Source organism: Polypterus senegalus, chromosome 1 (assembly GCF_016835505.1).
Source record: "Polypterus senegalus isolate Bchr_013 chromosome 1, ASM1683550v1, whole genome shotgun sequence".
NCBI lineage: Eukaryota > Metazoa > Chordata > Cladistia > Polypteriformes > Polypteridae > Polypterus > Polypterus senegalus.
The window spans coordinates 180,366,656-180,387,796 of NC_053154.1; the positions used below are offsets into that span (position 1 = coordinate 180,366,656).

The 21,141-nt window shown below is 38.2% G+C and overlaps 1 protein-coding gene across 2 annotated transcripts in view; it reads left to right on the forward strand.

Annotated features, from left to right (window-relative positions):
* The window catches only part of eps8l2 (EPS8 like 2), a 233,075-nt gene that overhangs the window by 159,119 nt on the left and 52,815 nt on the right, over window positions 1-21,141 (forward strand). For both annotated transcript variants that reach the window (XM_039763877.1, XM_039763886.1), the window contains 2 exons: window positions 9,832-9,896; window positions 16,079-16,240. In XM_039763877.1, the coding sequence (XP_039619811.1) occupies window positions 9,832-9,896; window positions 16,079-16,240 (227 nt within the window). The remainder of the gene's footprint in view (window positions 1-9,831; window positions 9,897-16,078; window positions 16,241-21,141) is intronic.

Sequence of the window (21,141 nt, forward strand, 5' to 3'; positions counted from 1 at the left end):
AACAATTGGAACAGATCACAGAAAGGTACATTATAATATAGCAGTTAAACACCCACCCACCCCTGGCCTTATATGAACAGAGATAGTCTGGGTGTGGAAGGCAAACAGGAAAAAAAAAGGATAACTAAAGAATAACTTAATAAATAATTAAATAACCTAAGTAATTTTTGCTATGCAGTTTCCCTCTATATGACTTAGGACAAGTTGCAAGGCTGATATCCTGTTTAAAATATGAATCATTAATCAATTCTGCAGATAATTTAAGCAAAATAAGATTAAAAAAGCAGGATTTCCATAAATCAAAAGATAATAAACTAGGACACTTCCAGCAATAGGCTAAGGTTAATTTTGCAGTAATTGTGCCTAGAGAGAATAACCTTTGATGGAAAGAAGAAAGAGAGACAACAGAAGTCCAAAAGAAGAAATAATTGAGGCAATAATGGAATTTTAAAAGAGAGAATAGATGAGAGACATTTGGACACATTACTCCAAAGAATCCTAACTCTGGGACACTCCCAGAACATGTTTAGAAATGTACCTAGGGACTTAAAAGAACAAACGGAGCATAGAGGGTCTGCTGATAAACCCATAGCAAAACGTCTGTGGGGTGTTACTCAAATTTATAGACCATTTGTATATGTTGGTAATTGGGGTTCACAGATGCTAAGGTAAATAAAAAAAATTACTTTTAAAGCAATTTTGAAAATGTGGCTATAATTTTAATGTTTTTATTAGTAATTATTATAGTTTGATGGTTAACACTGGGCTCAAATCTCAGTCTGATCACTGTCTGTGGAGTTAGCACATTCTGTATATGTTCATGTTAATTTTATTCTTGGGAACTTTTTTTCTTTCTCCCACCTACCAAATATATTTGGTTAATCTGCCAGAGATTTCAGATATAGATCAGTATAATTGAGGATGTTCTATGACACACTGGCACTGTGCTACCTGACAAGACTTATTCTTATGTCCATTTAATTGAATAAAAATGTTGATGAACAGATGTTTTATTGTATTAGAATTTAACATCCTACAACCCTGCATTAGAGCAAGCTATTTCTAATCTATCATTTTTACCCCTAAAATTGTAAGTGCCAACACAACAATAGGTTTCATACCCATAAGTCTTGGCAAATTTGGGAATTAAGGTTAAAGCTATCTAATGTAATAATGTACTACCTTAATTTAAGACTATAAAATGTCACTAAAAGTTCAGAGGCAGTGTCTCTATGATCAAATAGTGAACTTTGTGGAATGTCAAATGCATGTTCATCATGAATTAAAGAGAAAGATTTCTTTCACCTAACAAGTCTAAACACCAAGATAGTATTTTTACAGGACACTCACTTAATAACCAAGGATCTGTTTTCGTTGCAAAGAGATTGGACTGGCCAAATATTTGACTCCACCTATACAAAGAAAACTAGAGATGTGTGAATCTTAATACACAGAACAATTTAATTTGTAGTATCTTATCCTGAATATGTGATATGTGATGGTGATGGGCAATTTATTCAATTGTAAAATGATGTTGATAAATATCTACGCAGCCAATGTGTATGATTGGGGCCATATCCAAATCATATTTCCATCCATTCCTAATGTGAAAAATCATAAAATAATAATGGCCGGAGACTTTAATTGTGCTTTAGATCCAGACCTGGGGCCTCATGCATAAATGGTGTGTACGCACAGAAATGTGTGTCTGATCATGGAGCTGAAATCACTCTGCCACATACTCATCTTGCACCTGGCATCTTAACCCCCTGTTATTAGTTGATGAGAACTGTACAAAATTTATATCAGAGCAAATTGATTATTTTTTTAGAGACAAATGTATCCTCTGTGGTCTCTACAGGAATACTCTGGGAATTATTATTTCATATTTCTCCCACAAAAATAAACTGGAAACCAAGAGTGCGTCCAAATTAATCAGTGAAATTATTAGAATAGATCAAGAATGCGCCAGGTCTCCAAATGAGGCACTCACAAAAAGGACAGTTTTTGCAATCAGAAATCAACCTCTTGACAGCAAAAGAAATGGAAAATCTTGTTTTTAAATCGCTTCATCATTACTATGAACACCTAGAGAAGGCTAATGAGATATTAGCTCATCCGTAATCAGTAATTACCAATACAGTATAGACAGAAGAAAAAATCATTGACCATAATAATATAATGCACAAATTTACAGAGTACTATAAGTCCTTACATTTACTCAGTTTAAAGAAAACAAGTCACAATCTAATGAATTTTTGATGTATTACAGATACCTCAGCTAGAAACTGTCAGTGCAGAGGAACTGGATAAACCTCTGATACTCTTAGAATTACTAGATGTAATAAATTCACTTCAGGGTGGGAAAGCAGCAGGCCCTGATAAATTTAATTTTATAAAAAAAAATTTCAATTAAATTAGCTCCTCTATTACTAGCGACGTTTGTAGGAGCCAGAGACAATACAATTCTACCTCAAACTTTTAGCCAACCAATAATTATTGTGTTTCCTAAAAAAAATAAAGACTTATTACATTGTGCATCATATAGATCTGTCTTACTTCTGAATAACAATGATAAGATACTCTCTAAAGTTCTAGCTTGAAGGATTGAGAACGTAATTCTTTCAGTAATATCACATGACCAACCAAGATTTATTAAAGGCAGATAATTAGCTTCTAATGTTTAATGTAATGTATTCCTAAAGTCTAACACCCCAGAGATCTTATTATCTTTTAATGCAGAAAAAGCATTTGATGTGGTTCAATGGGACTACCTATTTACCAGACTGCACAAATTTGAGTTTGAACCCAAATATACATGGATCTAACTACTGTATACTAGTACAAAATTCTGTGCCTAAAGTCCTAACAGTACTACCAGAATTTCAGAAGAAATCTGGACTCAAAATTAATTTGAATGAAAGTGAGCTTTTCCAGTGAACTCTATAGCACACAACATTAGATAAGACATCTTCAGTTTTATCATTGTAGATAAGTTTAAATATCTAGGGATAAACATCACAAGTAAATATAAAGCTCTTTTTCAACAAAATGTATATATACATGTGTACATATATACACACACACATATACTATGGGGTGCCAAACAGGCAAATACATTGATTTTCTGAATATATAAAGTGTCAGAATATATTTGGAAATGACTTTATATATTCAAGTTTTGACTTTATATATACCGACGCTGACTTTATATATTCAAGTTTTGACTTTATTTATTCCGACAGTGACTTTATATAACAAAGTTTTGACTTTATATATTCGGAAATGACTTTATATATACAAGTTTTGACTTTATATAGCTAAATTTAGTCATCATTGCATAACTTTTTCTTTACCATAGAAATTTAAAGACTAAATTCAACTTCCATTCCTACCAAAGATATTTCTGGCGACTAAATAGAAGCTACTTATATCCAAATTCGAGCTTTTGAGCTGTCGCCTGCCTGCCTGAATAAGTCACCCTCGCTTCGCTCTTACTTTTTTACCGTTCATTTAATCATGGCTAGTGGCGGAAAATTTATAAAATGGAAGGATTACACTGAGTATGGCTTTACCAAAACAATTATTGATGGTGAATTATTCATAAAGATTCAATTGGTGATCTGTTTTTCTGTGTTAACCTCATATTTTTTCATACTTCTTCTCAAACCAAGGGGGTGCGAGGGTAAAATGAATCGGGAAACGCTGATCAGTGTAATCGGTGTACCAGGAAATCATGCATTGACAGAAGTTCCCCTTTGCTTGGAATTGAAAGTGTGATTAAATGCATTGTTTTTTAACGCGTTATGGAGCACATGCATCGAAGCTTCTCAGCTGTGCTTGTGCTAAGAAAAGGAAACATTTTAAAAATAACGTAACACGATTGTCAATGTAACCTTTTGTAAGTAGTGCCTGGAGGATTCAGAGTGTGGAGAAACTCTAGAGACAGCGTGTGTATTACTTTGTGGATTTTTCTGTGAGTATTTGGTAACAGCGTCACAAAGTCACTTCCGTAAGACTGCGTTAGCTGCGGAGCTCAGCTCAGAGCGAAATGAGGTGAATGGGAGGGGAGATAATGAGATGACTCTCCCACTCGCCTTAACTGTCAATCCCCCACAAACACAGTCTGTCGGAATTTGCATAAGCACAGACCTTCACCTGCAATTTTAACTTAGTTACAAAGTGATCAAAACTCTCGTTTATATCCTGCGTCCTCTCATTAAACTTGTATCCCGCATTACCCGTGGGCATGACAAATACCAGAGGCAGCCTGTGTATGAACTTAATTTAAACTTTAGGTTAACACCGTGCTTTGTTTCCGAAGTAACAGCACTCATGAATATGGTTGTATAAGTCACTCGCTCGGTTCTTATTGTTTCGCTGCCTTCTCAATTATATAATGCATGTTTTCTTCAGCGCTTTTTGGAGCTCTTCTTGGTTTTCTACGTACTGCGTTGACAGTCTGTTCACGTGATTACGTGGGAGGCGTGATGATGTCACACAAAACTCCGCCCCCATGGCTTTCGAGCTCAACTCTATTACAGTATATGGAGAAAAATAGCTTCCAGTTATGACCATTACACGTAGAATTTCTAAATAAAACCTGCCCAACTTTTGTAAGGAAGCTGTAAGGAATGAGCCTGCCAAATTTCAGCCTTCTACCTACACGGGAAGTTGGAGAATTAGTGATGAGTGAGTGAGTGAGTCAGTGAGGGCTTTGCCTTTTATTAGTATAGACTAGCAAAATACCCGCGCTTCACAGCGGAGAAGTAGTGTGTTAAAGAAGCAATGAAAAAGAAAAGGAAACATTTTGAAAATAACGTAACATGATTGTCAATGTAATTGTTTTGTCACTGTTGTGAGTGATGAGTGTTGTTGTCATATATATATATATTTACACACACACACATAAACATATATATATACATATCTATACATATACACATATATACATATATATACATATACATACATATCTACATATATACACACACAGCTATTTCAGATCAGTGCAATACGCTGCTTGTTAAAATGGATAACTCCGCTCTTACGCAAGTCTGCGTGGATATTATGAACTATCAGATTTGTTCAAGTTCTATTTAAATTTTAAATAGAAGGAATTTTTATTTAGTCGACAGAAATATCTTTGGTAGGAATGGTAAAAACAGACAGGAATATTATTCCTGAATAAATCAACTCAAACCTTAAACAACTTATAATATTTTGCTCTCCATAAAAATATATCCTGTCTAAATTATACAAGTTAGAAATAAAGTAAACATTAAAAGAACAAACGTTCAAATTTCTTTACTCTTATGTAATTTTATATAAAAAATAAACTTAGATTTTAAATATCCCAAAAGATTTTGCTCTCCATAAAAATATATCCTGTCAAAATTATACAAATTCAAATATGAACATGCTGCATAACAAAACCTGGAAATATAAATAAAATGTGTTCCTTTCAGCAATAACAAATCAAATCATTCAGTTGTCTTTGCTCATATGTCATTTTAGAGCTGGACGCCTGGCATCTTTTTGGCAACAAGTTCGTTTCTGTTTGGTGTGAGGTTCTGTGTTGTGGAGATTCTCAGGATGGATTGCAGGTGCTCATCAGTGAGGCGACTCCTGTGTGCTGTTTTGTTAGTCTTTATCACTGAGAAGAGCTTCTCACACAGATATGTGCTACCAAACATGCACAAGGTTCGAGCCGCATGTAGACGGACTTTTTGTTCTTCAAAGTCACCAAAGCGCCGTGCAAACTCAGTGCGCTCAGTTTATCAGCAAAGTACGCATTTGGGAACACCGTAGTGACGACTTGGTTTAACATTACTTGGCAACAGGGAAAGTGGGGCAATTGCACTGGTGCATTTGTGTCTCCCATAAAAGCAGCTTCACTTGAAATCACTTTGTGATTGTGCACGGGTAAAAACGTCCGCTGAAGTGTCAGATTCTTATTTAATTCTTCTGCATTGCATTCAGGTTACCCTGATGTTTTGTCTCATAGTGCCGTCTTAGATTAAATTCTGTAATTACAGCCACATTAGCTCCACAAATGAGACACACGGGTTCAGTAAACATATACTCAGCCTCCCATCGGTTTTAAAGGCTCTATTTTCAGAATCAACTTTTCTCTCAGCATCGTGTGAGCTAGCTTCGCAATAACTTGCAGCATCATAAGCTAGACTTGATTAACGCGTAAGTGTTGGCAAGGCAGCTGAAGCGCTGCATTGTGGGATCTGTAGTTTATTGTGTTACCAGCGCTTCATATACCTGGGCCATTAATAACAATAATACAGTATATAAAATGATCTCGGGCGGATATAATTACACCGGGCGGATGTGGCCCGTGGCCCTTGAGTTTGACAAATATGGACTAAATAGAACTTGAAAAGATATATTTTTTGAAATGTGATCGCGCAATTCAGATAGAGTTGACGCGCACTACAGCCTGCATCCTCCCTCGCTCTTACTTTTTACCGCTCATCTAATGAATACACTGAGTATGGCTTTACCAAAACAATCATTGATGGCTAATAAAGTATCCATTATTCGAGTATGTAGATCGGGATATATATATACATATATATATACCCGCGTATCGCAGCGGAGAAGTAGTGTGTTAAAAAAGCTAGAAAAGAAAAGGGAACATTTTAAAAATAACGTAACATGACTGTCAATATACAGTATTTGTTTTGTGAGTGTTACTGAGTGTTGCTGTCATCAAGGATTTGATTATCATTATTTCTTTCAATCAGGTTCGTATTTGTAGGATGTGTTGTGTTCAAGTTACATTCCGTGTTTGTCAATCGTTGTAAAGATGACAGGTTTCTTTCATCGATTCGTTTCTTACTGCATCAATAAACAGCTCGTCTTCTTCTTTATCTGAGACCTGACACACTGCATGCACGGGTTTTTTTACACTGTCTTCCTTTAGCGGACATTGACTTTTTCCACCGTGTGCTTTGTTTCCGCAGTAGCTGGATTTATGAATATGCTTATCAGACGCTTCATATTTTTGCTGCCTTTTCAATTGTGTAATTCGGTTTTGTTCAGCCTCTTTGGAACTGTTGCTTTTATCTGTGCACTGCGCCAGTTCACGTGAGCCGCTCGGTGTACATGCATCGAAGGTTCCCAGCTGTGCTGGTGCCATCTCGTGCTATGTCCATGGCTGTATTTAATGTTACCTTAGTCCTGGCACTTAAAACTTTCTCTCGCAGTTTCGCTGAGTTTGTGTCAAACACCACCCTGACCATCTCATCTTCCTCTCCATAAACACAGTCCTTCACCCGTGAATATTTAGTGGAGTTTGCTATTGGATTGCCGCTGACGGACGGCCTTATATGGGCAGGCACTAAATTACAAACGCCAGCGGCAGCCTGTCTATGAACTTAATTTAAAGTGTAGGTTTACATCGCTTTGTTTCCAAGTAGCAGAACTCATGAATATGGTTGTATATGTCACTCGCCGCTTCTTATTGTTTCGCTGCCTTCTCAATTATATAATGCATGTTTTCTTCAGCGCTTTTTGGAGGTCTTCCTGGTTTTCTATGTACTGCGTGATTACGTGGGAGGCGTGATGATGTCACACGGCGTTCAAGCTCATCTCCATTACAGTAAATGGAGAAAAACAGCTTCCAGTTATGACCATTACGTGTAGAATTTCGATGTAAAACCTGCCCAACTTTTGTAAGGAAGTTGTAAGGAATGAACCTGCCAAATTTCAGCCTTCCACCCACACGGGAAGTTGGAGAATTAGTGATGAGTCAGTGAGTGAGTGAGGGCTTTGCCTTTTATTAGTATAGATTAATACACACAAGCTTGGTCTGCAATAGAAATTAAATCGTGTAGTACTTCTTCATATTCCTTTCTTTGTACCAAAGTAAATATGAATTATCATCAATATAATAACAACCTAATTGTCCTTCATTCACTCAGAATATGGATCAAATGTAGGAAGCACTTCAAGATATAGAGTTTTTCAAGATATAAAGTTTTTTCTGTTGCACCTCTACATGATAACAATATTTTTCCACCCTCTCAAACTTACACAGTTTTTAATGTTTGGAAAATGTATGGGATTTAATCATTTAGAGATTTGTATATAGATAATGTCTTTGCATCCTACAATTACACTTCAAATGTATCTTCCCATCAATACAACTTGTCCACTACTTTCAAATGGGAAAATTTGCTAAATAGAATCTGCTCAATTTTCCACACCTCCCACCGATTTCTATTCCAGAAAGAAACATTGATCATTCTTGAAGACTCAGAGAGCATTTCTATAATATATAAAAACATTTTAAAGTCACTTCCTTTCAAAGATCCCAAAGTACAATGAGAAAAGGATCTCTTATTCAACATTTCAGAAAAGGATTGGAAGGTAGCCATACACAGAATTCACTCTTGCTCCATATGCACAAAGCATACAATTATTCAACTTAAAATCTTTTATTAAGCACATTTGTCTCATTTAAAATTGTCCAAAATGTTTCCAGGGCAAGATCCAACCTGTAAGCATTGTAATCAAGCTCCAGCCTCACTGGGCCACTGTTTTAAGCATACACCAAATTAACATCATTCTGGACCAAATTCTTTAAATGCCCATCAGACAGCCTTGGTGTCACAATCACTCTTAATTCATTAACAGCTTTGTTTGGTGAACTCCTGGATGGGCTTAAGGTAGGAAAGGACAAACAAACTGTAATTGTCTTTACTTCACTACTAGCACATAGACTTATCTTGCTCAACTGGAAGAATCCTAGCCTACCTTTTTTAAGTCTCTTTTAACTGATGTTATATACAACCTGAAATTGGAAAGAACAAATTCTTACTTAGAGGACCTGTTCAAAACTTTTTTCAAACCTGACAACATCTGATCAATAACATTTTAGAATAAGCATTTATATTGGAGAGAAGGATTCTCTTCCCTCATGTATACTCTGTTTTACTCTGGCTGTTGGCTTTCCTCTCTTTCTCTTTGGTGGGGGTTGAATTTAGTTCTGTTAAACTTGATTTGATTATATGTAATATTATTTGCTTTTAACAAATCAAAAAAATAAAGTAAAATTTAAAAGAAGTGTATTCTTGTTTAAGAATCATGTCTCACCCCACTAGACTAGGGTATGCAACACTAATGTAATGAGTCTTCAGACTAGATATAAAAGCTGAAACTCAAGTAGCAGGAAGAATGTTCCACAGCTTCAGGGCACTGTAACTAAAAGCTCAACCTCACACTGTTATTTTATTAATCCTTGGAATAATAAGTAGGCCGGCATCTTGAGATCTTAAAGTTTCCTCTGTTTTGTAAGTAATGATAAGTTCATTTAAGTAAGTGGAGCCTTGGCCATTTAAGACTTAATTTATTAAAGGAAATAATTTAGGAAAACTTCCCAGAAGAAATCATACATTTTTACTGGACTGAAAAGTATGAGATTGACAAATTTGTATTAATAGATTTGAAATAATTAAACTAATTAATTACAAGAACATTTATTATAAATAAGATGTTCAGCCAAGACAAACAGCTAAGCCTGAGAGCACATTAAAAATAAATTTCCTCTAAATGTTTGGCGTTATCGTTTACCACTTAAAATTAGTGTTCTGATTGTCAGGATACAGGAGTACACATTTATTCAGCTGCCTTAATAGAATATTCCATGTTATAAAATATTTTCATTATCTCCTGTAATGGTTGTCTAGCATACAGCTTGACTACAGTATTTTTCTTGCCTAAGGACATAGGTGCCTTTGATTGGTTGTTTACTTCTTTCATTCATTAATTCATTCATGAATCTATTTATTTATTTATTTATCTTTGTTTCTACAGAGCAGCGGAAGAAGTATTCCAACTCTAATGTAATCATGCAGGAGACATCACAGTACCATGTTGAGGTAATAACCAGGGTCACAACATATTTGTGTGCTTTGAACTTTTCAGAAATACTACATGTACCTTATAGGGTTTTGGTGCCTGAAACTTAAATATGACTAATATATACAGGCTTGCTGTGTTCTCATTGTAATGATGTAATTATAAATTTTTACTGTCTTCTTGATATGCTCATTCTAAAATGAGCACAACATGATAATTAGCTGTTGCCTATGCAGTTGACTAGGTTAGCAATGCAAAAAATTAAGTATGAAGATCAGCTCACATGTCACATAACAGAACATCGTGGTTTCTCAGGTTGTAACAGTGAACAAGGAAATTAAGTATTGTACAGGATGAAATCAGTTTTAATGATTAACTAGCAATGCAAATCAAATAGGTTTGCATATGTGTACACCCTGAGAAAGCATCTTACTATGATTGAGAAGCAAAATCCCATGCAGACTGCTTCTTGAAGTGTAACTTCTTCTTTATTACCTGAACTAAATATTTAAGAATTAAAACAAGTTGGGAAATGGAAGATGAACAAATATTTAAAAAAGGCATTATTATGAACTGAATGTTAAGCAGTAAAAAGTTTTACCACTAAAGGCAGACACTTCAGTCCACCAAAGTTATACCTGTGTATAGGGCAGCAACGTTTAGTCGACGTTATCGATGACGTTGACTACAAAATATCGGCGATGTGGATTTTTTTATTGTCAACGTGTCATAAACAGAACCTTCAATAGAGGCTCCAGTCACAAAGAACCACATTAGTTTTTATAACTGCAATGCACTACATGAAGCCCCCTTACTGGGGGCAGTATCGCTTGTTATTGTTTGTCAAGACTACACACAGTCCTACCAACAAAGAAGAACATCTGAGGAGAAGAACAATGTAGAGGAAAATAAACGTAGTTGCAATGGCGAGTCAGATAGAGGAGGGGGAAGGAGATGTAAAAAAATTGAGACAGAAACTTTCTAAAGTGAGGGAGCACTTCACCGGAAAAAGAAAAAGTTGAATGCAGATTATGCAAAGCGAAGCTTTCTTTTCATGGCAGCACCATCACGATGCATGAGCATTTGAAACGCAAGCATCCTGGAGGTGTGATGCCGCTGTCTCTTGAGAATTTATGCTGGTGCTATTAGTTAGTTAGTCTGGGTCAGATCAGGAGGGAAGGGAGAGCGTGAACGAGACTGAGAAAATAAAAGTGATAAAAGCTAACTTTTATAAGTAACAAATTTATACCCGATCTGTTCATTTTCAAATAATATTGCATTAGTGATGTTTTCTGATTGGTAATATTCAGGTCATACAATGATTTCTTCAAAATGTCGCAAATATTTGTCTCTTTTTTTTTTTCCCTGGTACTGCACGAGGAGCACGCAGGTGGCCAGTTACTTGTTGTATAACAAGCTTGACCTGGCGGCGATCAAAGCACATGTACTGTGCAAGGCATGTACGGGGTCCACTGAGAAAAGAAGAGCGTTCATGGCTCACCTTGCAGAGGAACATTCTTTCCTCTGCATGTCCTGGAGTCCTGTGCAGACTGGGCAAGATCCCGGGTAAAAAAAAAAACAGGTCACTGATTACAACCACAAGAATGAATATGAATAATGTTGCATCCGTGCCACAATGTTTTCCGAAATGTACTATAAGGTGTGATGGATAAGGGGCGCAGTCGTCCCCTTGAACCCTCAGATCAGATGCCAGATACCAGGTAAAAGTCCAATAATTGAATTTATTTAGACTACACAGTGCACAATGCACCCTCCTCTCCACAATACTCATATACAATACCAATAAACAATACTCCACTCCCAGACGTGTTGCCACTCTGCCACCCAGTTCAGCTCTTCATCTGGTATCTTTCCCAGTCTTTTATAGTCCATGACCCAGAAGTGCTTCTGAACCCCTGTCCATGTGACTTCCTAGCACTTCCGGGTTAGATTAAAACTCTTTTTTTCATCCCGGAAGTATGTCATTCCTCCTGTCGCTGTGACTAAGACGTACTTCCGGGTTATAGGGCACGTAAGAGTCTCTGGGCTTCCTTGCAGCGTCCTCTGTAGGCCCCTGTAGTATCCAGCAGGGCTGTGGATGAAAACTCCATTATCCATAATTCCCTGCTGGCATTCGGGGGACCTCCATGCTGCAGGGAGTGCTCCACCTGGCGGCCTGGGGGTATTGGCTGGGATGACTGGCCGGCCATAGTCCACAGTACTCCTCCTCCAGTGAAAAACCATGGTTTGGAGCCCTGCGAGGGTCGTCTTCCTCCAGGAGGGTCCATAGGTCAGGCCTTGGCAAGGTTGGAGACACTCTTGTGAGAACCTAGGAGGAATATTATAAAACTGAGATCTTTGTCCCTCTGTCCTCCTAGGACAACGTCGCCATACATGGCCTGACCTGCGGCGTTCATAGCACAGCCGCGGGCCCCCCATTTGTACCCCTTGCCGAGACTGGAAGCACTTGGGGAAGTCTGGCTCTGCCCCTTTTCCCGCTGAGGAGGATTCCAGAGCCACATCTGATTTTTCAGCACCCTTTTCTCGTTTGTCAGGACACCCCCATTTTATTTTAGGGATCTCCTGTTTAATCTGGGGCTTTTCTACAGTCTGGATCTCTCTATGTATCAGAGAGAGACCCTTTACTGTCTGCACCCCTTTTGGTTTGCTTATAATACAGGTTGGGTCTTCAGGATCGCATCACTCCGTGAGACAGCACCATCCAGCTGCCCCGGCTCAATCGACCCTTCCCCCGACCGCTCTGTCAACGTTCCACTCTCTTTTGTAGGGCTCGCAGTGACTTGGCAACCGCTACTTATTAAATGCGGGCCCGGATCACCCTGCTTTCCTCTGTTCTGCACGGTACCGGCATTACTTACCTGTACCGCCAAATTATATAAGACGGGAGGCTCTCGGCCATCGCTCCCAAATCTCCGACGATCTTCTTTATCGCCTCCAGCATCTAAAAAATACCTTGCACGGGCTTGATCAGTTTCTCGAGTTCCCGCACGTCTAAAAAGTTATTTAATTCGGCTGGAGGCAGGCTTGAACAATCAATCGCCTTACCATCCAGCCGGGAGCCAATGAGCACGTCCACTGACAGGCTTCTCAAAACAGCCTGGGATTTGGAGTTCTCTTTGGAGGACCGGGCCACAATCTTTGCCTGACTGCAATCCGACTAAATTAATTTGTTGGTGGATCGATCAGCCATTTCCCAGCCCTCTTTACCTTTCTGTGGGGTGAGCGGTGCTTCGCTCGCCTCCCGCTTTGAAAAGTACAAGTCTGTTTTTTCAACGAAGAAGTCGCAAACAGCGGGATGCAGACCTTCTCCTTCCCACAATGCACCGGGTTTGGTCACATGTCCCTCGCCCGCAGCCGACATGCGGAAGTCCCCTTTCGTGCTCATCGGTTTGTACAGGAGTGCACCGCCATCTTCGGGAACATCTCCTGCCTCCCACAGAGCCTCCAAGGGACATGCATGGGACAAAATGAGTTATTTTAAATGGATTGGCCATTAAATCCCTGGCAAGTACCTAGTGATGATCGTTCTTCTCTGGAGGCCCCTTTCGATACGTGTGGCCACTCTGTAGCTCATCCCGAGCATCAGCCATGATGAGCTCGGATCCTCCACTGATGCCGTTGTTCTGCTTGCTTCTTTTCTTCCCCATTACGGACTTGAAGGTGGGTTCTAGCGATGTTTCTGCGTGTCTGAACACTGTCTTCTCGGGGTTCTCTGTCCACAGACAATTTATTAATAGGTCCCCTGCCAAATCGACGGCCAGAGAATCCTGCCGACTATGCCACTGTTACAGATAAGGGGTGCTGTTGTCCCCTTGAACCTTCAGATCAGATGCCAGACACCAGGTAAAAGTCCAATAATTGAATTTATTTAGACTACACAGTGCACAAAGCACCCTCCTCTCCACAATACTCATATACAATACCAATAAACAATCCTCCACTCCCAGACGCGTTACCACCCAGCTCTGCTTGTCGTCTGGTATCTTTCCCAGTCTTTTATAGTCCATGACCCCGAAGTGCTTCTGAACCCCTGTCCATGTGACTTCCTAGCACTTCCGGGTCAGATGAAAAGTCTTTTTCATCCTGTAAGTACGTCATTCCTCCTGTCGCTGTGACAGGAAGGTGTACTTCCAGGTTATAGGGCACGTAAGAGTGTCTGGGCCTCCCTGCAGCATCCTCTGTAGGCCCCTGTAGTATCCAGCAGTGCTGTGGATGAAAACTCCATTATCCATAATTCCCTGCTGGAATTCGGGGCACCTCCATGCTGCAGAGAGGGCTCCACCTGGCAGCCTGGGGGTATTGGCCGGGATGACTGGCCGGCCATAGTTCACAAAGGACATAAAATGAATAATTTCAAATATCATATTGTATATATCTATGTCTCTGTTTTTTTGTCAGTGCGACTTTGACATCACGGGCCATAAGACGCATACTAATTCAGCATAGACAGGAACACTCAATAAAATTGAATACAAAAAAATCAAGTGACAATGAGTTACGAATAAGGCAGATTCGCCACCGTTGGTGTGTCAGCTTTTATACATCCAGATCAGAGAATTTCCAGTTCGATAGTCTCACTCACATCTACAGTTATTCCCAGTTTCAGATCCCTGGGGGGTGGTAGTGTGTATTATGATCATGACTGAGAGAATAAAAGTGAAAAAAAAAACGGTAACTTTTACAGGTACTATACATTTACAGTGGCTATTACAGATGCAAATCAAATGTATGTGTTTATTGTATAATATTAACAATAAGAGGAACTCACTACTCAAAAAGGTAATATACGAGGCAGTCAGGATCGAACTGGGGGACTCTTGATTATAAGTCAATAATTCCTACCGCTGCACCACAGAAGCTATTGTATTGTCCTTGAACCTTTTGTGAAAATGTTTATTTGATCTTTGCACTTCAGGCTTTACACATTATATAGTTTATGTCTACATTTTGTTATTTATTAACTAAAATATGAAAAACATTTCAGTTTTAACGATGCATATTTTGGTTAAGTTAAATGCACTTTGTTTGTTTAAAGACTAAGTGCACTTTAGTTTGTATTGTTTAATGTATTTCTTTTTTATTGTGATGGTCACACTAATATAAAAACATCTGATTGTTTTCAAATTCATATGTTTCACTGGTTGTTATTTTAATTTGATTATTATTAATTATAATCGTGTTAATCCAAAGACATCAGGGTGACATTGTGACATCAGATGTGACCAGATGAGGTAAGACATGCACTGGAGCCCAGAACAGGATGTGGAACCACAGGTCGCAGGCATGAAAATTGTCAGGCATGAAATAATTTAATAAAAAATAAATTAAGCGACTAGTCGACTACCAAAGTAATCATTAGTTGCCGCCCTGCCTCTGTGTTAAATACATGACCACTAATAGCTTTCCTTTAATGATTTTGCTATGATTCTTCCTTTAGTGAAACTTATATATATATATCTTTTCTCAAAATGTAACTTTTAACAACATCCACAACATGTTCTATTAAAGTTACATGATCAACATTTTGCTAATTATCTTTATTTAATGTCACCAGTGAAAATCATTAATGTTTCCTTTGCTTTCATGCCACATGCATACACACTATGGCATTTGCTTTAATTTCGCCATTGAAATGTCAAATATAAATTATTCTTTTAATGCTATTTTATCCATTACTTTAGTATTCCTTTTTTTTGTGATCATATATAGGGATGACAATTACATTAGCAAAATGGCTTACTACATTAATTTATTATTAAATTAATTAATTAATTAATGTATTTATTTATTATTAAATTATTATTTATTTACATTGTTTGTGCACATCTGTTTTTTGTCCAGTTGAATGTTGTAGATTTATGGCCATAGTAACTTTAATCTCTTGGAAGTCAAAGTATTTTTTGGTGCATTTTGTTTTTGAACAATATGTAAAGGTTCCTCATTATTAGGTATCATGTTTTAATAGAAGGGGGGGCAATTACAAAAACTTTTTATTACTTAGCAGTGTGGTGCAAGAAGTCTGTCTGTTAATTTTTCAACTGCAAATTATCTAATTTCCCTTCATAATAATTTTAATCAAACGTGAATTGTTCTCAGAGTAATTTGTTGTGAAATTTTATAAGGAAAGGTGACTGCCATTAAAAATCATTTTGTTAATAAATTATGCTCTTGTCTTTTCTAGCACTTATCCACTTTCATGATGGACAAGAGTGAGTCCATTACCACTGTGGATGATGCAATTAAAAAGCTTATCTTGCTGGATTCAAAAAACAAGATTTGGACCCAAGAAATGCTGTTGCAAGTTTCTGACAAGGCTATACGACTACTGGACTGTGAGACACAGGTGAGGCAAACTGCATGCAAAGTATATGGCAGAGCCTTTCTAGGTTACTTATTATCTAGAAAGTAATGTTTGAAGTAAGCAAAAATTATCTACATTACAGGCATTCAACTGAGAGTGAGAATTGATTTTTCACTAGAAAATCTGACAAAAAACAGTGAGATAGGGTCTATACAATTTTTCCATGTAAATTACACTTTAATGATACTGCAGGAAATCATTTAACTAAATATTTTACAATACAATATAATTGACTGTATTATACAAAAATGTAGAATCAAGTACATTAACTATTGTAATATTTATTATGTCCACAAATAAATGTTGACTAAAACAAAAAGTAAATTGAATTAAATGGACAAGTTAAACAATATTTAGTAAATCAAAACTAAACTCATTTGGCTAAATTAAGTAAAGGCAGGCTGCAAGGACAGACAGATTGACCTTTATGGATCTAGGTATGTGTTTGTGTGTGTACATTTCTTTCTCTTCATCATCAAGCATATTCTCTAGTAGGGCAAACAAGCCATCAGCTACCTTCACTTATATATTTCTTAGAGTTTGTGTGTGTGGGTGTGTGTGCGTACGTGTGGGTACATACACTTGTGTATGCTTCCATATGTACATACATGTATAGTTAAAAAAATGAAATATTTCAAACTTCTTGTGCAAAATATTTGCAAATCAGTAGGTGTGCTTCAAGACTAAGTGAAGCAGAACGCAAAAATCCATGGTAAATAATTTCTATAGCAGCTATTATTGGACAAAGGTCAAACTGTGTTTGAAGGATATGGGGATAAAGATTGAACCAAACTGAATAAAACAAAAAAATAGAACCTGAAACAATACAAAAATAATGTAACTTTTTTGAAGTAGATACGTAATTTTTTTGGAAGCTATCATTGTACATAGGTCTCTGTGTTTTGGGTAGATAGATATCTATGTCACTTGTTCTCAAATAATCTGTGTTTGCTGGGATGTAGTCCTCCAGGAGCTCTACACGATGCAAAAAAAAACATAATTTTCTGACCAAGCATGTTATTTTAAGATGTGAAAATCTATTTCAGTTATCCACAGACACCATGCTAAAATCAGCTTTTCGCATTGTTTTGAACATCATAGAATCAGAATTTACTTTACTTAATACAAAATTTTTGACCCTATCTCCAAACTTCCATTTATATCCATGCAGTGTCTAAAACAGTATTTATCAGTATTTATTTAAGTTATATAATATTGTAATATTGTATTGTTGGTTTTTTCAACTACAACTTTATCTATAGACAGTAATGCTTCTGGGCTTACAAGAGTGCACCTCCTGGAGGGGATGGAGGGGACTTTTTATGATGGCATTCAATGTTACCACCATCCTTTTTCCACAATAGCTCCCAGTGTGTCCAGAATTATTGCTGTAATGGTGCAGTCTTTCCTGATAAGTTAGTTCAGGCATTTTGTGACTGATGAACTCAAGATGCTTCCCCAAAAAGATTAGGGTATAGAACAATATACTGGCTACTACGGACTAGTAGTAAATTTTCAGGAGCTAGCTATATACATCAAAAGGCCCAAGTGTCCTTAGGAAATACAGCCTGCTCTGGCATTTCTTGTAAAGTGTCACTGTGTTGTCAAACCAGTCCAGTTTATTGTTTATGTTAATCCTCAAGTACTTGTAGCTCTGTACACTCTCACATCCTCCTCCTGAATAGTTATTGGTCTCAGAGGCTCTTTGGCACTGTGAAAGTCTACCACAAAGTCTTTTGTCTTGCTGATGTTGAGTGGCAGGTGGTTCTCCATGCATCACAAGACAAAGTCCTCCACAAGCCTCCTGTACTCCAATGCATCTCCATTATTAATGAAGCCTATGATTGAGGAATCATCTGATAATTTCTGTAGGTGGCAGATGTTGCTATTATAATGAAAATCAATTGTGTAGAGAGTAAACACTAAGGGAGACAGGAGAGTTCTAAGTGACATCCAAGTGGTGATACATCACCATTTCTGACAAACATTCCAGTCCATGATCCAGGGGATTCTGAGGCATAAAGATGCCATAGCATTAAGCTTTTCCCCAGTTGATAAGGCTGAATGGTGTTAAAGGCACTGGAAAAATCAAAGAATATTATCCTGACTGTGGTGCTGGCTTTGTCCAAGTAGGAGTAGGCCTTGCGGATCATATAGATCAGATTATCCTCCACACCTATATGTACTTCATAGTCAACTGCAAACCAAGAGTTAGAGCTGTTGCAAGACCTGCCTTGCAAAGGTCCTCATGATGTGTGAAGTAGGAGCAACTGATCTGAAGTCCTTAAGATTACTAGAATGTAGGCTTGGGCGGTAAAACGGTAATATGGTATCCCGCGGGATCTAAAAATAGCAACGGTGTCAGTTTCTATACCGTCATAAAAACAATGCACTTATATAGGAGACAAGGATTAAATATTAAATATAATTTATTTAATGCCTAAAAATGCGTATGCGATGCGTGGTTGTCATCACGTGACAGCGTGGAGGAGAAAGAGAGAGGTGGGGAAATATGGCGAGTCGCGCACCAAGTGACCTGGTCTTGAAAAAGAACACAACTTCATGCAGTTTGGCACTATTTCGGGTTTCGGCCGAACGAGAAGGGAGAGGCAGTAAATACGGACGAGGCAATTTGCAAATTGTGCAACAAAAAGGTGACCACGAGAGATGGAAATACCTCGAACCTAAGGTTGCATATATACGAAACCACCATCCACTCACTGCTGCGAGGATGGACCCGAGTTCACTCAGTGCAAGAGTTTCAACGCCTCCCGATGCAGGACCAACAACATTTAGGTCCACCGCCAGTATGCAGCCGACGATAATGGGGGCCTTCGGGAAAGCAACAAGTACAAAAGGGACAGTGTTCGTTGGAAACCCTGTACTGATGCAGTGACAAAATATTTGGTGAAGGAAATGGTCTCTTTCCACACAGTGGAAAAAAAGTCCTTTACGGACATGGTAAAGGTCCTAGATGCACAGTACGAGCTGCCTGGATGGAAATATTTCTCACAAACAGCCGTCCCACATTTATATAGTAAAGTTAGAGACAATGTTCAAGTGTTGCTGTCAGCGGCAGACAGTTATTCCTTAACAACTGACATGTGGTCGTCAGTTAACATGACACCATATATATCTCTGACTGTCCATACTATTACACCTGACTGGAAACTTGAATCTAAATGCCTCCAAACTATGTATTTTCCTGAGAGTCATACAGCGGACAATCTTGCTGCTGCACTCAGAGCTGCACTTCAGGAATGGCAACTTGACGAAAAAAAGCTTTCAGCCATAACCACTGACAACGCTGCCAACATTCATGCCGCAATCAGGTCCCTGCATTGGCCGTGGCTATGCTGCTTCGGTCACAATCTAAACTTGGCTGTCACAAATGGATTGCATGACCAGAGGCAAAAAACCGAGCGCGCCCTCGGACTATGCCGTAATATTGTCGGGGCCTTTTGACACAGCTGGCAATGTAAGCATGAACTCCACAAGAAGCAAGTGGACTTGGGACTCCCAAAACATAGTCTTATAACGGTAAGCATAAAATGTGCAGAGAGTTCCTCAGGGGCAGGGGCTCAAATAATATATATATTGTATGTATATATATATATATACTGTATATATATATATATATATATATATATATATATAGTGTATATATATATATATATATAGTGTATATATATATGCTTTGCATCACATAAATTATATTGAAAAGTAGGCTATATTAAAATAGAAAACCTTTTTTAAATTGTAATTTTTTTCCTGTATTTTTTATCAAGTAAATGCAGGCTTGCTGCGCATAAGGGACTTATTTAGCCTAAAATAAATGTGCATGCAAATTTGACCAAATGGAATAATATACGTTAATGGACTTATTTATTTATGCATTCATTCGTTTATTTAGGCCTATTTATTCATTCATTCGTTTATTTATGCCTATTTATTCATTTATTCGTTTATTAACGAATGAATTGGCCTAAATAAAACAAATTTCGTTTATTTAGGCCTATTTACAGTATTCATTCATTCATTTATGCCTATTTATTCATTCATTTGTTTATTAAGGCCTATTCATTCATTTAATCGTTTATTCATCATTCATTAATTAATTCATCCATCCATCCGTCGGCATGACTACACAACTCACTGGGGCTCCAAACTGGCAATGGTGGAGCGAATCCTCGAGCAGGCCCAAGTGATCAGACACGTCCTGTCTGATGCCAGAAGGAGCAGCCTGTCCCTGACCTGGCAGGACATGGACGTCTTGAAAGCTGTTCAGGAAGCACTGAAACCAGTCGCTGACTTCACTGATATTTTGTCAGGAGAAAATTATGTGACCAGTTCCTGTATCCTCCCCATACTACAGCCCTGCAGGTACAATGTGTTGGCTGCGTCAGAAAATGACCTCCAGCTAACAAAGTCAATCAAAACTGGAATTCTAACAAAGCTGGAGGCAAAGTATGAATCCAATTCAGTGGCAAAATATTGCGAAAATGCACTTTCCTCGACCCTCGTTACCGTGGAGGATATGAGACAGATGCCAACGCATTGGCTGAGACCAAGGCTGAATTACAGGCTGAGATCGTGAGCTTAGAGGCAGCAGGTTCAGTGGCCATCAGAGTGGAAGAGGGAGAGGAGCAACCTGCAGACCTGAGACTGGGAAGTATGCTACAAAAAAAATCTGATGCAATGGCAGGTCCCGTCGGCATCGGCACCGTAGAGGACCGAGTCGGAGCTGAAATAACAGCCTACTGTTTGGAGCCAGTTACTCAAGGAGACAAGGACCCACTTCTCTGGTGGAAAAATGCTGCCGAGCGTTTTCCCCAGATGTCGCGAGTGGCACAAAAGTACCTGTGCGTCTGTGCCACAAGCAC